Source organism: Acomys russatus, chromosome 32 (genome assembly GCF_903995435.1).
Source record: "Acomys russatus chromosome 32, mAcoRus1.1, whole genome shotgun sequence".
NCBI lineage: Eukaryota > Metazoa > Chordata > Mammalia > Rodentia > Muridae > Acomys > Acomys russatus.
This window is the reverse complement of record NC_067168.1, coordinates 30,812,756-30,830,250: the sequence shown is the minus strand read 5'-3', so window position 1 is coordinate 30,830,250 and position 17,495 is coordinate 30,812,756. Positions and strand designations below refer to the sequence as shown.

Here is a 17,495-nt window from a genome sequence, read left to right as displayed (position 1 = left end):
GTACTACATTTTGACTGTTTGTTCTTAAGTTAATGGGTATTTGTATTGTCTCCACTTTCTTTCTGTATGAATATTCTGTGAGAGGCTGGATGAGTCAATATTTTTGCTTCTCCTGGGTATTTCTGAGGAGTGGAATTGGTGAGGCTAATGATAACCCCATGTTTGACCTCTGAGAAACAGTGAAAGGTTTGAGTAATGTTTAGTATGCTTTCATGTGCTTGTTGGCCACTTGTAATCTGTGATGGAATGTCTGTTCAAATCATTCACCTGTTTTAATTAGGTTGTCTCTCTAATTGCTGAGCTGTAGAAATTCTTTACTTAAACACAGTTAAGCCATTGGCACAATACTGCTCCAGTTCTGAGGGATGCCTCCCAGCCGTCTTGATGCTGTACAGTACAGTTGTTAGTTTTGGTGAAATCCAGCGTCTCTCCTTTTGTGCTGCTCGCTGTGTTTCTGGTCATTTGTAAGAAGCTATTGCTTAAGCTAAGGTTGCAATGGTTTTCTCATATGTTTCCTTCTATGATTTGTATAACTTAAAATTTGAATTAATTTTATGTGGTGTACAGGGAAGATCCACATTCATTTCTCATTGCATGTGATCTACTTGTACCTTTATGACTGGTAGAAAGGACCTTTCTTCTTCCATTGAGTTGTTTGACACCCTTGCCAAAAGTCATTTGACCCTAAATGTGGATGCTCAGTTTGCTTCCATTGAATTGGATGCCCACTTGTGCTAACGTCAGAAGCATGTTGGCTTGATTTACTGTAGCTGTTCCCTTTGAGGTTCATACCTAATGAGGCTGCAATGCAACTTCAGTATTGTGTTGAATAGTCTGCATCTTGTACTGCTGTATTAATTTTTCAGCGAATTGTAATCTTACTCAGAAGTGGCTGGGGTTTTAGTGGTGTTGGGGTGAGTCTCTCTCAGTTGGAGGCATGCATTAACTCTGCTGATCCATAAACCTTCCACTGACTTGGATGTTTTATTTTCAATCCCTTTTCCTCAGGTGGTGGTTTCAGTTGGCCTTGTGCATTGTGCAGCACTGAAATCCATTATGCTTGTTTTCTGACCAGTTTGAACCTGGGTTTAAAGTATTCTCAACATTCTTACTATCAAAAATAAAAACATCAGTATTCAAAATTTTGCTTTTAGTTGCTAGTCGAACTTTCTAGAAATGTGTTTATACAACAGATTCTATGTGTAATTTTTCTTTTTCTTCTTTCTTTTTTTTCCCCTTTTTTTCTTTTTTTGAGAATTGGGGTTTGTTTTAAGAGATTCTAGGCCAATCCATGTTGCTGTCCCAACTCTACCATCTAGGGAAATTACCGAACATGGTGACCAAGTGGATGCATTCTCTCTTTTCGCATGCTTCACTTAAAGATAACCTCCAGATCATGCCTCAGAGGTTTTCATGTGACCCATTTCTGTACCTTTGTGGTGTTCCCAGCATGCCTCATTTTCAACTGATATCTACTTTGATTAATATAGATTTGTTGTTGTGATTATAGACCCCTGGGCTGGCAAAGGAGTTTTTCTTCTGTACTTGTTTTTTCCACTTGGGAAGTCCATACATAATTTAATTACACGTTTCTTCCAAGAGCAAGAAAAGGAGGTTACAGGGAGTAAAAGCACTTTTCTTCCATGAAAACAAGATTTCCTCTTTGGTTTAAGCAAGCCACTGCAGGCCGGAAGGAAGGTACAGATGTTCCGCTAAAGTGGAAGTGCAGAGTCACTGTGGAAAACTTCAAAGTAATAGGTTGTTTTCTCTAGATAAAGTTTACAAGCACAGACTACCTACGGATCACTCCAGGTTTTGTTAGTAGCGCAGATGCTTTAAATTTGAGTAGGATTTTAGTATACAACTAGGATTCTGGGCACAGTATGTTAGGAAAATTGGTCTGTGAAATTCAATGATAGAAGCTCCCGTTAGAGACAGTCTTGATGATTAGAGGCAAGAGAGGGAGAGAGGGGTTGAGGGTAGTGAAACTGGTAACTTTTTATGCTTATGTTGAGGAAAAGAATTGGACCAGGGAAGAGACGTCTTTTTCTTTGCTTCTTGGTGTCTATACACCTTGCAGTTCTAATGAGCAGAGGGCTCTGAGGGGCATGTTTCCCTTGTCTCCTAGCTTGGGTGCCACCAGGCTTGACCTTAGACCAGCCCCTCCTGAGCTCTCCACATGCTCTGTCTGTGTAACTCTCGGTAGCTGCAGCCAGACAGTTTGGAATTTGGAAGTATAAACTGGATCACTTCTTTATAACAATCTTATATTGTACTAAAATTTGCTCCATCTGATCTGAGAAAGACTATCGCCATTGATTATGCCTCAGAACCTAAAGCCTTTAAAATGCTACATTTCATCAGATGCACTTATAAGCCATGAAGGCATCTTGCTGAGTGGTTGGGATAGGACTGTAGAGTTTGTCTTACCTGTTGTTTCTCTTCTCTGGGGAGTATCGCTTCTCACGAGAATGAGCCCTCTTAGGTAGAGTGTGTTTTTCCCCCCCCAAAACTGAGTATCCTGATGGTATAACCAAATGAGTGACCGATTTGCCCACTCCTTTTAATTCTGTGTTTTAAGTATGAATGTACTGAAGCAGGCATGATCAGTAAAGGAATATTTAAAACATTGAATTATAATGTTTATTTTCCTGGAATTTAACCCTACCACCAGTTAATATTCATTCCTCTAGAAGAAAAACAGCAGTAGGAATAGCTAGCAGTGATTGCTTGCTTATGTGGCAGGCACATAGGTTCAAAGCGCCTCAAATGCACTATTTCTTCTAATTCTTATGTGATAGGTATATATATATATATATATGGTACCCACATCTTTCAAATGGAGAAACTGTCACGTAGAGAGTTATCAGAGGGTTCATAACTGATAGTATCCCAGGAAGTATTTGAATGCAGGCAGTGTGACTGCAGAGTGGTGGGCACAACTGTTATGCCGTGGTGTCCTGTAACAACAGAGCTCTGTAGGAAACAGGAAATCGTGTGTGCTGTTGGCAGGAGCTTGCCATGTCTAGGATCCTAGCTCAGATATATGGAAGAACAGTGAAGCCTTCGTTGGGAACTAAGTGTGAGTGTTGATAGCTTGGAGAAACTGTCCGCCATATCTTTCTACTCCCTGGATATTTACCGCCTGAAGAGTTCTCCCCTGCAGCTCCTTCCAAGAATATATAAACCCATCTCCTTGATTCAACTGTGTCCTGTAAGTCCTGCCTCTTGTCATCTGTGTGATAGACATTGCCTCCAGTGACCCCACCTCCCTTTTGAACTTTGTGTAATAAACACACTGAGCTTTCAGGGTACCAAGGCTTCTCCATCAGAGAGTCCAACCCCACCTGACTCCCAGCTTTCTGTGTGTCTGTGTCTTTTCTTTATCCCTTCATCACCCCCAGTCAGGTCCAAGTCCCTGGAGGCCGTGCAAGGACTGTGCAGTGCTCGCTACCAGTTTTCTGACTCTGGGCACCTCTCTAGCTCAGTTCCCCTTAATTTTATTATTTGGTGGACTGACAGTTCAAGCAACTGGAGTCTGTTTTTTACTGATGAAAAAGATCCTAGGTTTTGTGAAGATACTAAAGGTTTTGAGAAATTAGCAGCCCAGGCTGATCCTAAATTGGCTGGAGTGCTCAAGGTATAGCAGGAGGAGCTTGTATTGAAAGTCTCAGTGGGAGGAGAATTGGGCAGCTGTGATCTGTATGAAGCTGAAAGGTAGAACTTGGAGCAGAGGGTGAAAACTGGAGGGAATATATATTTGCTTTCTATAGAGCTGAGAACAGGTACTTTGAGGGAAGATGAGTTAAGTTCACTGCACAGTGGTAGGCAGTTTTCACTGCTACCTTTCCATAGCAGAATGAAAGGCTTTGCTTTATATTTTGGGCCCTACACTCACTGACATAAACTTCTTTATTCTAACTTTAACTCCATTTGGCTTTTTGAGGTCAATGAAAGAATTATTTCAAGCTTTACAAACAGTATACAGTGCTGGAGTGATGGCTCAGTGGGATAGAGCACGCACTGCTTGTCCCGAGGACCCAACTTGGATTCCCAGCATCCAAGTCAATAACTATTCATAAAGATTAGAAGATTTAAGGATATTATAGCATTTTTATTTACCGAAATTAAAACTATACAAAAATATTTTATGTAAGTGTATAAAGCTTTGCCTATTAAAAATCTGGGTGTAAGCTGCCATGTGGCACACACCTTTAATCTCAGCACTCGAGAGGTAGAGGCTGGCGGATCGGTGTGAGTTTGAGGCCAGCCTGGTCTACAAAGTGAATCCAGGACAGCCAAGGCTATACAGAGAAACCTTGTCTCAAAAAAAAAAAAAAAAAAAAAAAAAAAATCTGTGTGTGTTTTTAAAAAAACAAACTTTTATTTTTTGGCCATTAGTTTCCTGATAGTAAATAGCATAACTAATGGATAGTAGAAATTGTTTTAAAATAAGTTATCATGTTATATTAGTCTGTAAATTATGAAACTAAATGTCTGTTCCCTTTAGGCATATAGTAGTTATATGTGCCTTTATTTTTAGTTCCCAAATAAAAAGGAAACAGGTGTCATAGGTCAAGTCAGTAATGCTTATTAATTTTTCACTTGAGGAAAAAGGTACATATTTTTATATTCTTTTATATTATGTTTATGGCATCATTTGTCTTGAATTTCTCATGGATTCTGCTTTGCTTATTCTTTCTTTTGTAATTTAATTTCATATGATTATGTTTTTTCTAAACATAATTTGTTAGGTAAGTTTAAATTACACACACAATAAAGTTGCATTTTTTTGTTAAGTTCTCAGCAGCTTCCTGTGTCTCCTGCCCACTGAGCAGGCAGGGTGCTGATAGACAGACTGCTGCCATCACATCAGAGAGTGCTTTTAGACCACACTGATCTCAGTGACAGAGTGCTATGTGAGAACAGTGTCAACAAGGGAACAGCAGGCAAAGGGCTTAAAAACCACTGTCAATGCCTTGTATGGACACAGGGTGAAAGTATTTAACTAAGTATTAGCAAACCCTATCAACAGTTTATTAAAAGGAATTCTTTTTTTTTTAACAGTAAATGGGATACATCGTAAACGTGCATGGATAAGTTAGCGGTGCACCATGTCCTGAAACAAACTAACACACATGCCACATGATCTCCTCAGTAGATGCAAAACGGGCCCCTGACAACTCAAACATTCCTTCATAAGGAAAATGTTAACCAAATTAGGTACAGAAACAAAAAATTGTAATTTATAACAGCTACGATAAAATAAATAGGGATAATTTTAACCAAAGGAATCAAAGATCTCTGCAAATTAAACAGATGGAAGAAGTTGGAGAAATGAAAAGACAGCTGTGTACAGGGAACGGTACTACTCACTCCAAATGACCTACAGATTTAATGTGGTCTCTGTCAAAACGTCAGTGACCCAAACAAAACTAGAGCATTGCTAAAGCCGTCCAGAAGGAAAAGAAAGCTAGAGGCCTTATTACCTGACTTCAGATTCTACAAAGCTGGAGTATGAAGTGGCGTGATGCTGGCACAAAAGCAGAACAGTGGAACAGCACAGAGCCTAGGTGTAACCCTCGCATCTGTAGTGGTGGTAAGCGTGTACATTAAGTAGCGATGGCCTTTACGGTGCACGTTGCTGCCACAATTGGATGTACACAAAGAGAAAAATGAGACTACAGTCTCGTCTCCCACCAGTTAGAAAAGCTAAATCCAAGTGAATTAAAAAACTCAATGCAGGACCTAAAACAAAACTTTGAGAAGAAAGTACAGAAATACTTTAAGGTATTGGAATGACCAAGATTTGGAGGGATGGGCAGAATGGAGTAACAAGACCTCTAAAACACAGGGGAAAAAAGCCAAGCCAACACATGGCATCAACTGAAAACCTGCCACAAAACAAGTGGAAGTGGAGAGACAAACTACAGAATGAGGGAATATACCTGCCAGCTACACATCTGAACAGGGGCTAGTAATCAGAATAGGTAAGGAACTCCAGGGACTAAACATCCCAAAAGGAGGGACAAAGGCCCTAAGTAGGCTTTTTAAATACTGACATACAAATGGCCACACACGTACAAAAAAAAAATGTTTAGCATCACTATTGGGGAAATATGAAAATTGAAATCACAAGGTATCCTTTGACCTTAGTAAGAATGGCTGTCACCAGGAAAACTAAAGACAAGTGCTAGTGAGGACAGATGGAAAATGGCCCCTCAACAGTTGCTCAGATTGTAAATTAGTGTAGTTAAGAGAGGTCATTAAAAAAACATCAAAGCAGAACTGTTGTAGGATGCAGGTAGCCTACTGCAGGTCTATCCACAAAGGAGACAACTTGGTGAAAACAAATATCTTCACTCTCATGCTTATTTTTACAACTATTTACAGAAGCTCAGAAACAAGACAGTGGCTGACAGATGTGTAAAGTGTGGTGCATACACACAGTGGAAAATCACTCATCCCTTAAAAAGAATGAAATTGTCACTTGTGACATGAATGGAAGTGAAGATCAGAATGATCCAGGCATAGAAAGGCGCGGAGTTCACATAGGCAGACTCTTAAAAAGTTTACCTCCTAGAAGTTGTAAATAGATTGTTACCACAGGGGGTTTTTGTTTTTCACCAGGGTGTCTCTTTGTAGCCTTAGCTGTCCTGGGCTCCCTTAGTAGACCAGGCTGGCCTTGAACTTGCAGCAGTCCACCTGCCCTGCCTCCCGAGTGCTGGGATTAAAGGCAAGTGCCACCACACCTGCCATTACCACAGGTTTATGAGGAAAAGTAGGTTGGTCTGTAGCACACAAAAGGCTCTGGGCTTGCTCTCCTGGCTCCAGAGTTGTAGTGCATGGTGTCATGTCTTAGGATAACAGTAATGTATTTCAAAACCACCGGATGTTCAGTGTTTTCAGCCTAGAGCTATGACGAATGTTTGAGGAGGTGGATATGTGTACTGTGGTTTGAGCTTTATACAGTATGCATGTATTGAAGCATCACTTTCCATGCAGTATAGGCATAAGTCTAGCGTCAGTTAAAAAATAATGCAGATGTTAGCAGGGGCTTGGTGGGGTAGCAAAGATGAGAAAAAGAATATGTGGAAGTAAACATTATCTTAACTGATCCTCAAAAACAAACAAAAAAAAACCCCAAAAAACAGCACACAGTGGTTAACTCTTGGAATTTTTTTTTTTAGACCTATAATTGCTGTTCTTTTCACTCACAAAAGGAAATCAATTCTGTAGTCTTATTTTTTCATGTATGCCCCCACGTACATGTCCAAGGTTGATATTAAAAGCAGCCTCCAATGTTCTTTCACCTTACTCAGGCAGGGTCTGGTCTCCCAGTCAAGCACAGACCCAGCGGTTAGGACTTGTCTCCCTAGACAACTTGCTCTGCAGATCCTTCGCCTTCAAGTGAGGCTGGGCTTACAGGCATGTTGCCATCCCTACCCAGCACTTACCACGGTCAGAACTCCTCAGTGCTCACCAGGCAAGCACTTGGCCATGCCTATTCCACAGTGATTTCCAGGCTTGGGAGAAGGGAGTTTGATATAGACGTGCCATTTAGGGCTGAACATTCCACAATCTCCTATTCTCAGCATCATAACCAGTCGTGGGCCTGTGTTCATCACCATGTTCTTCAAATAGAAGCTTTTCTGGGGAGAGTTGAAAGAACCACTAATCTGTGGGTATAACATTTAGACATTAATAATCAGTTTAATATTGTGCCCATTTACTAGAATAGTAAAATGTACTTGTCCCCTAGAGCCTATGACTTGTCTAGTCACAGGTTCTTGGCCCAACAGTGGTGCTAGGTATGGGTTTCATGTTATCTTCAGTCCAGTCACAAAGTAGTTGGTAACTTCTGTGACAATTGTGCCAATCTTGGACCAGTTGGCATTTCTTGCCGGGTTAGTCATCACTGTAGCTCACACAGTTGACAGCTGGGTAAGACTGATGATTACTTTTCTCATCTGGTAGTGTGTGTGGTGCCTCTAAACACTATGAAAGCTAGCCAGTAGCAGTGAAGCTTCCGGGTCAGTACCAGCTCAATATTTTCGAGTTCTACTGCTCAAGTTTATGTTGTCTTCAGCAGCAGAGTATCACTGTCAGGTTGGAGGGTAGCCACTGAGTATTGTTCTTAACTTTGGGTTTATCTGTGTAGACTTATAGAGAATTTTTTTTATTAATTCTGTGTTTATAGCAGTGAATTTTTTGTTCCTAGTTTTTTCCTTACATTTCCCTATTCTAGATAATATTTCGCTCATTTTAATGTTTTAAATCTAAAGAGCTTTCTTTATTTTTAAATGTGTTTCTAATTAAATTTCAACTTTATCAGTATGAGCTCCTCTTCATCAGGGTTACTGGTAATTCAAGTAGGTTTTCTTGTTTGGGTATGTTACTTTCAGTAAAGTGAGAAGTGAAAATTGCTTCCTTGTAATGATGCAGGTTTCCTACGTGTTGCAGCACAGAGCGCAGCAGGTAGTTGCTTAAGTGGGAGTTAACGTCCCTTATGTGCTGTGCTGAGCAGATGCCGGACTCATACTTCCTTTCCTTCCCATTGAGCATTTGAAGAAAGGGTACTTTGAAAGAATTAGCCATTTGTAGTGTCTTGTTAACAAAAAAATATACTATTTAGAATTCTCTCAGCATCCTTGGCTGGTACCTTACCAACTTAATCCATGAGAGCATCACATTTGTGCAGAGGTCATATTTTCTATGTAGGAATATTAATAGTTCCCACTAAAATGAGTGTTTTTAATTCTGATAAAATTTAGGACAACAAATAGGAAAATATAAAAGTAAATTATATTTAATCACCATTGAGCCATTGGTCAGCCAGCATATTTCCATTTATTGAAATGCTCATTTTGTGTTACTATATGTATTTTCCTTAAAAAAAAAAAGTTTATTTAAAACTAAATGTAAGCATGTCTTTTGTTGTAGGTATAAGCGAGTCTTTTCAGTTGGAACCCATGCAGTTACTACATATAATCCCAATACCTTAGAAGTAACAAATCAGGTAACGGTGTTAGGTACTGTTGGGTTTATGTGAACCTTGAAAAGTCAACGTTACAGCCCATTTTACCTGCTGAAATCACCATTTCAAGAGAGAAATGTCAGTCTGAAGATGAATATGTGTGCATGATGCCTTGTGTGCAGGACTAGCAGTGGGGGGGGGGAGGGAGAGAGAGTGTGTGTGTGTGTGTGTGTGTGTGTGTTGTGCTCGCTTTCTAGGCTTTCAGGGCAATGACTTATATATTACTACTGTTACTAGCCACCTTCTCTATAAAATCAATCCCTTTCTAAAGTTACTATTAATTAAGCATATTAGTTCTATCACAAATGTAATTGTTCACAGTCTTGCAAAAAAACCTACAATTACTTGTTTGTAAAGACAAGACTAATTGAACATGGATAAGTAAACATGCTTAAAGCTGAGTGTGGTGGCACACACCTCTAATATTAGCACTCTGGGAAGCAGAAGCAGGAGGATCTCTGTGAGTTCGAGGCCAGCCTGGTCTACAGAGTGCGTCCAGGACAGCCAGGGCTATACAGAGAAACCCTGTCTTGAAAAACAAAACAACAAAAAAGATAACCCAGCTTCTTTTAATTCTAAATTAAGCATGTTTTCTAGGTTGTCTTTCTTAATGAGCACAATCATGATTATTCCCTAATACTCTTCGCTCACTTAAATTGCTTCATATTAATATTAAAGATGTTTTGTTATTATCTCTGGTAATTAAAAACCTTTAAGAGAACTTGAGTTGTGGAATTGCTAAAGGCGCTGCTCCTTAACTCTAAGCCTGCAGTGTCTGTAAATTGTTCCTGTACGCAGAGGATATAGAAGGAAAGAGAAGAACAAATGTTACACCTGCTTATCTCAGAGCAAAAGTTAAGGTTCCTTCCTGTTTGCCAGTGGCCTTATGGAGACATCTGCAGCATCAGCCCTGTTGGGAAAGGACAAGGAACAGAGTTCAACCTCACATTTCGTAAAGGCAGCGGGAAGAAGTCAGAGACGTTGAAGTTTTCTACAGAGCACAGAACAGAGCTGCTTACGGAAGCTTTGGTGAGCAGACCGTGCCACAAGTTAGGTCTCTCCTCTCTGAAAGTGAAGAGGCCACATTACATCCAGATTCTGAGTTCTGACCCTGTGCCCTCTCCCGCTCTCCGTTAGTCTTTAACTTGACACTGAAACATTTTCTTTCCTATTTAAGGGGGGAGGCGGGGTAGAGGAAGAGACTGGGAAATCCTTTACATTTAACAGTATATTAGTTTTTTGAAATGTATGTGCAGGATGAAGCATTATATGTTTAATCTGTTTTGCTCATCAGTAAAGTGCCACAATCTTTATTAAATATGGTTAACCTATAAATTTCATCCCAGTTTACTATCATTATTACTGATTGTGGCTTTTTACCATATTTGGGTGGAAAAGGCTGGCTTATGAGCCTTCCTTGCCAGTCTATTCTCACAAACTGTGGTGTGTTTTCTCTTTCAGAGATTCAGAACTGACTTTGCAGAGGGAAAAATCACAGGAAGGGTAAGATTTGACATTTATCAGTGTGTGTTCTTACATGATCAGATGCTACCTTCACTGTAGAAATCATACATTGCCTATGTTCCTGTTACAGTAAAGCCAAAAGGAAGTACAACCTTAATGCCTCTTAACAAAGAAAGAGACGAATGTACTTTAACAGGAAACTCAAATATCGAGAAACAGATTTCAGACTTATTTCTTGTTAGATAACAAACAAATCATCTGCCAAAATAACCAGCACATTAAAAGTAGTGTAGAGGCTGGAGAGCTCAGTCAGCAGTTGAGAGTGCCTGGGTTTGGTTCCTAGCACCTGCAGTGTACCTCACAGCCATCCAAAGCTCCGGTTCCACATTCCAAGGGATCCAGTAACCCATTTGTGACCTCCACTGGCACTAGGCCACACACAGTGCACAGGCTTTCATGCAGGCGTGATGCTCGTACACACAAATAAATAAAGAAATCTACAAGCAGTGCAGCCATTAATAATTCTCACCACACTTGCAGCAGTTTGCTTTATTGAAGGTTTAAGGTTTGGGAGGTTCAGCGCTATCTTTTTACGTGTCCCACATTGGGTCTGGCTTGTATGAAAGGCCAGCATGACACCAGCAGCTTTGGGAAGAGCCATGTTGCTTAGTGGAGTCCTGACTTTCCCAGCCAGGCCTTTCCAATAAACCAGAGACTTCCGGGAAGAAGAGATTGGGGGATTTTTCTCACGATATACTAAATTTTTTAACCATGAATGGGTTTTGCGTTTATTTGCACTTTTTCTCCCCTGGAGAAACCTCCTCTGGAGGTTAAACCTAAGGCCTTCTCCAGCACTGAGTTGTATCTGCAGTACTTGGGTTTTAAAGTTTGAGACAGGGTCTATTTAAGCTGCTCACAGATGGCCTTAAACTCCCTCAGTAGCCCAGGCAGACAGTCTCCTGCCTCAGCCTTCCAGGTCATGGGGATCACAGACCTGCACTATGTCCTGGCTGTTTTCTACTTTGTTTTGTTTTTTGTTTTTTGTTTTTGAGGCAAGGTTGTTTCGCTGTGTTTCTACTTTTATAGTGAAGAAAATAAAGCCTTAAGTTCTAGCATGGTGGAAGCCATTGTCTCTCCCTGAAGTCCTGAAGTGGGCTCTGATGCGCTGACAGAAGTCGCCCTCTCCTGTTAAACTCTTGTTCTTTCTATGGGCATTTTTCTGTTGGGTTTAAGCTCTCAGAGGCTTCTTCATTTCAGTGCTAGCCCTTGGCTGGTTGCCCAGGATCCATTTCAAATAGTTGCATGTCAGCTGACAAGCTGCTTGTTTGTTGTCACAGAGGAGCTTCTGCCAGTGTGCTTTTGAAATTATCTCAGGTGAATCTTCTGTGTCTCTGTTTGGATGACAACTACTTCCAAAACTCAGCAGTTTTGTCTGTAAGCTCCCTGTTGTAGCAGTTAACTCCAGTCCTTAATGTTTGTCAGCCTTGAGGTGGAAACATTGCTAGAAGATATGACATCTGCACCTCTGCAAAATGAGCTAGGGCCTCCACTTCAAATGCTGGGCTGAGCAGCTCCATCACATAAGTTGAATTTGGTTGTGAGTCCTGCTATCACCTTTGAAATATTCTAAATTACGGTCTTTCAGAGATTCTTAGGCGTGGCCTCAACAATAGTCCTTAGAGCTAATGATATATTTCCATCAGCCGCTGCTGTCAGGTGATAGAAATGGAACTGTCCTGTAGAGTGAGTTTGGCTGTGTTGGCAAGTCTAATTGAAAAGAGCCACTGTGCTGGGAAGATGGCTCAGTGGATAAAGTACTTGCTATGCAAGCCTGAGACCCTGGGTTCAGAACCCCACTACTACCACCACCACCACTACCAATAGCACCAATACCTGAAAAGCCAAGCCAGGTGCATGCTGTTATCCCAACACTGGGAGGTAAAGACAAGGGACTTCCTTGAGATTGCTGGCCAGCCAGTCTAGCCAGTCAGTAAGCTCCAGGTTCGTTTAGAGACCCTGTCACAAAAAGGTAGACAGAGATAAAGACACCCAATGTTGACCTCTGACCTCCACATGCATATACACAGGCATATGCACCCACACAGGAACACATCACGTATAGGAATGCATACACACAAGAAAAGAAAAACACTACCATGTTTGGTGTTCTCTCACTGCCCATCTTGCTGGAGAGGTATGGCATTGATCTGCCATTTTGTCAACCCTCATCAGGCCCCAACTGTCATCTTGAGTAATGCAGACACTTGTCTTTTCTGCAGAATTCTTTCTACAGAACTGTTCTGTGTGTGAAGCTATAGAACAGTGTGCTGAGGCCACAGGTGTGTGCTGGTCCTGTGAATGTCATTTTGAGATGTTAGATGTCAGTGGGAGTGTTCATGATTGCACCTGCAAGAGAATTCCTCTTGGGATCAGAAATAGTGTTCTTGAGCAACGTACCAGCCATGTATACTTTAAGAGGGATGCAGTGCAGTCCTCATCCAGATGGATAGAAGACCCTGACGGCGGAGTGCAGGGGAGGACACTCACTCCACAGTCCACAGACTTGCTACCCTTTTCTCTCCCTCCCAGTTCATGTAATTTACACATATTTTCTTCTGTGTCACATCATTTTGCTTAGTAACCTTCATTAAACTTTCTCTGAAGAATGAAACTAGAAGTAGGGGAGGGAGAACCACAGAAAAATGTTTTAGCATGTGTCTAAACACATTACATGCTGATTAAATAATAAAAACATAAAAATAAAAAAAAAACCTGGATGGTGAAAGGATGTTGATCATGCTGACCAACTGACACCAGGTACTCTGATTTGCAAAGGGTTCTCACCATCCCCAGGGCACTTTGCTTACTATTGTGATCAGAACCCAAAGATAACCATCCTGTACAATTAAGAAGTCATACCTCTGGTAAAAGTTTGGCTTCAGAATTTTTAGGGGTATAGATAAATTGTGTGTTAATGTACAAGGCCAACACAGTCTTTAATACTATGCCTCCCCTAGAAATTCAACTTAATCAGAAGTTGAAATCTTTGTCCTTAGAAAACTTACTCAGAATGCATTTCTCTTTCTGTTTGATGTCTCCTTCGGAGGTATGGCTGTGTATTATAGATGATTTTAGGGTCTCTTTTTGAGGGTGGGGCTTTATGCTATGTATGGTTTGTTGGTTGGTTTATTCTTTGTGTTCTTTTGTTTTTCTGCTTTGATTTTGAAACAGGATCTGGCTCTGATGATGCTGCCCTGGAACTCCTAGGCCTACGTGATCCCCCTGCCTCACCCTTTGAGTGACTGGGGCTGTAGACACAGGCTTTTTTTTTTTTTTTTTTTTGCCAGCTGGTTTCCCTCTGGCTTCCTCTTTTCATTTAGAGCTAAATAAGGGTAGTTTTAAATTCTTTCACAACACATTGTAAATCTAGGTCTTTGCTAATTAAGGAAGAATATAATGTCCTCAGTGTGAACATTCTTAATGAAATAAACACCTCTCTCCTTTCTCTCTCCCCCTGACAGTTTGTCTAGTAGCTCTTAAAACTACACAATCAGTATAACTTTATTTTATGACATGCTTAAATTTGAACCTGAAGGCAATGCTGTGCTTCTCTCTAGAGATATAACTGCTATAAGCATCACTGGAGTGATACAAGGAAACCTGTGATTTTGGAAGTAACTCCTGGAGGCTTTGACCAAATAAATCCTGTAACCAACAGAGTGCTGTGTTCCTATGACTATAGGAATATTGAAGGCTTCGTAGATCTTTCTGATTATCAAGGAGGATTTTGTATTCTTTATGGAGGATTTAGTAGATTGGTAAGTAGTGTTTGTAAAAAGACTTCTTCCAAGGAATATAACTAGAGTCTGAGGAGATAACTCAGTCAGTGAAGGACTTGAGAATATGAGGTAGATCTCCAGAGAACAGTTTAAAAATAATAGCAGGGCGTAGTGGCTCATCTGCCCAGCACTGGAGAGACAGAAGACTGGGGCCTGGAGCTCAGACAGTTCATAGTACTCGGTAAGTTCCCATCTGGGAACAAAAGAGGCGGACAGTGCTTGAGGAGGAGCACCTGAGGCTGTGCTCTGGCCTCCATGTGAATTGGACACACATGACTACATAAGTGTTTGAAGGAAGTACTGTTTTCCCCCTTCAGTGTAGCTTCTGGGAGGAGGTGTGGTGTTAGGAGTCTGGCAGGCTGCACTATACCTAAGGTTGAATCCCGTTTTCTCTCTCTAATATGAAGAGAATAGTATGCACATTGTGCAGAAGGCGTGTGCGTCCTTGCGCATATGTCTGGTGACTGGGGGAGGTAATTCATGGAAGAGGTTTCCCAGGTTCATGGTTTAGTAGCATTCCATAAATGATGCTGCCATTTTTAAACTGCATCATGTCATACCTGAAACTTTCTAAGCTTTCTTTGAAAAATATAATTTAGAAGTCTTAGCTATAGGGAGTTCTGTTCTCTGTTTATAATATGAAATATGAGTGTGCGTTGGCATTTCACGTCTGGGCCTGCAGCATGCTTTTGCCTTGTAATTTTGTGTTATAAGGAAACTGGGGGGCACCAGACACTGCTAAAGATACTCAAATCCTGTTTGTTAGTAATGGAAGCCATGCGGTATGGGTAGGGTCATCTTTGCAGAGTCTTGGTTATGTCGATAAAATTTAAGTTTACAACTTGACATGCAAGCACTGGTGTCTGTGACTGAAGAGGCCTAACTACATATTTCCTTGACAATCTTAGTTCCTGTAGTTATCTTAGTGTCCAGGAAACATGGTCACAAAATTTAGTGTTCTATGGATGAGACACCCTAGGTAGGAGAGCAGAGGCAGTGGCAGGCCACTTAGATGGATAAGAGGGTAGGTGGTAACAAAAGGAGAGCAAACAGAATAATGGACATGCCAGTGATCTGATGTATATGTGCAGTTTGCTGCCATCGCTTTCTGTGTTTGATGGATGCCACCCGCTTTCCCTCATCTAGGAACACACAGGGTGGATATTTGTGACAAAACATAAAAGGAAAAAGCTTGTTTCCCCTCATTAGAAAGTAACTTAAGGTCTCCTGCCCAAATGCTGCCTCCTCCCTGGACTGTAGGCATTTGCTATGACTGACCTCTTGGTGGGAAGTGTGCCTAATGTAGTCAGTCATTTGATAACCTAACTGCCACAGTTACTCACTGGCCTTACAGTGGAGCAATAAGGTAAACCGTTAGGACATTTCTTTTATTGCCAGCACTTTTTATTGCTTAATGGCAGGAAGGAGAGTTCGTGTTAATTGTCTCCTAAGTGCAGATAGCTCTCTATATCCATGGGCTCTCCATCCATGCATCTACCAACTGGGAATCACCAAACGCTGATAGAGTTTTTCAACACAATGTAGCATAACCTTTGTATGCAGTGGTGTTGTAAGGATTCTGAGATGGTTTAAAGTGTGCAGAGAAGCACACTGAAGGTAAAAGAGAGTTGTATACTTTTGTAAAAGCTGCTAGCCAAAACCAATCAGTTCACTACAAATGTACCGTAACAGATTCTCTTAGCTAATCTTGAAACCCTTTGTGTCTATGGTAATTGTTGGTAGGAATAAAGTCATGTTTACAAACATGATCTAACCATTGTTTCTCAGCAAAAGAACTGTTACTTTTCTGGCCAAAACAAAACCATAGACATTTCTACTCTACCCCTTGCAATGTATCTAATGTAATTCTGGTCTTCAGGCACCCACTACAAATCTTTTTCTTTAGCTGTGTAACACAGCCTTAACAGTTGGCTTGTAGCAACAGTGCCCAATGATGATAAACATTCAAATATTCTTTAACATAATTTTTCAAGTAAACCACTATCTAAAATAGTTCAACATGGAGCTGCCTTAATTGAAATGAAATGCTACCCTACAGTGCCCAACTACCCTCATAGGCTTAGGGCTCTTCCTTGGAAGAGGGAATGTTGTTTGGTACAAGTGATAATGACCAGACCCTGAGAAGTATGGGATAGTGTCTGTTTGACTGAGTTGGCTTAAGGCTCTGTATTGTAGATTATGTGCTTTTTAATTTAGTTTTGTCTTTTAACTACAATAAACGGCTTATTTACCCAATACGTTCTGTTGCCTTTTTTCTTAAAAGTGTTACCTTAATCTCGCTCATGTGTGTTGAGTAAGTACAGTCCTGTTTTAGTTGTTTGAATCCTGACTTAGAAATTTCAAAATCTGTGCAGCATTTATTTGCATCAGAGCAAAGAGAAGAGATCATCAAAAGTGCAATAGAACATGCTGGCAACTACATCGGTATCTCACTGCGGATCAGGAAAGAACCTTTAGAGTTTGAGCAGTATTTGAACCTTCGCTTTGGGAAATACAGCACTGATGAGTCTATCACATCTTTGGCAGAGTTTGTGGTCCAAAAAATATCTCCTAGACATTCGGTAAGAGCTGAGTGTTGAATATAAAAAACTTTTCTGGTGTTTTGACAGCTTTCTTTAATAAATTTTAAGTTTATTTCCACTTTACTGTTTGAAGGAACCTGTGAAAAGAGTTCTAGCAGTCACAGAGACATGCTTAGTAGAACGAGACCCAGCAACCTATAACATTGCAACGTTGAAGCCCTTGGGAGAAGTGAGTAAGCCTTGTTGGCTTCAATGAGCCAGCTTCCTACTGATAATCTTGATTATGTTTCTGTTTTAATATTTACTCATTTCTAAGGAAGAGAAACAGATCAGCATGGTGGCTCCCACTTGTGAGCTTAGCACTTGGGGTTGGTGCAGGGGATCTGGAGTTCAAGGCCAGCTTCAGCTACATACCAACTTCAAGGCTAGCCTGATCTACATGAGGCTACACAAGTATTGGGAAGCAGGAATAATCTGTATTTAATTATCAACCTTTGATTGATTAGTTTTAGGACAATGGAAATCATAACCATTACCTTCCTAATATGCAGAGAATGAAACTTCTATTTCCATAGTTGAATATGAAATTTGAATGAAAATTTTAAACAATTC

The 17,495-nt window shown here is 40.6% G+C and overlaps 1 protein-coding gene across 3 annotated transcripts in view; it reads left to right on the top strand.

The window, feature by feature from the left end:
- The window catches only part of Dnajc13 (DnaJ heat shock protein family (Hsp40) member C13), a 108,213-nt gene that overhangs the window by 18,102 nt on the left and 72,616 nt on the right, over positions 1 to 17,495 (top strand). For all 3 annotated transcript variants that reach the window (XM_051140505.1, XM_051140506.1, XM_051140507.1), the window contains exons 3-8: positions 8,944 to 9,019; positions 9,917 to 10,066; positions 10,499 to 10,540; positions 14,119 to 14,319; positions 16,716 to 16,922; positions 17,017 to 17,112. In XM_051140505.1, coding sequence (XP_050996462.1) covers positions 8,944 to 9,019; positions 9,917 to 10,066; positions 10,499 to 10,540; positions 14,119 to 14,319; positions 16,716 to 16,922; positions 17,017 to 17,112 — 772 coding nt within the window. The remainder of the gene's footprint in view (positions 1 to 8,943; positions 9,020 to 9,916; positions 10,067 to 10,498; positions 10,541 to 14,118; positions 14,320 to 16,715; positions 16,923 to 17,016; positions 17,113 to 17,495) is intronic.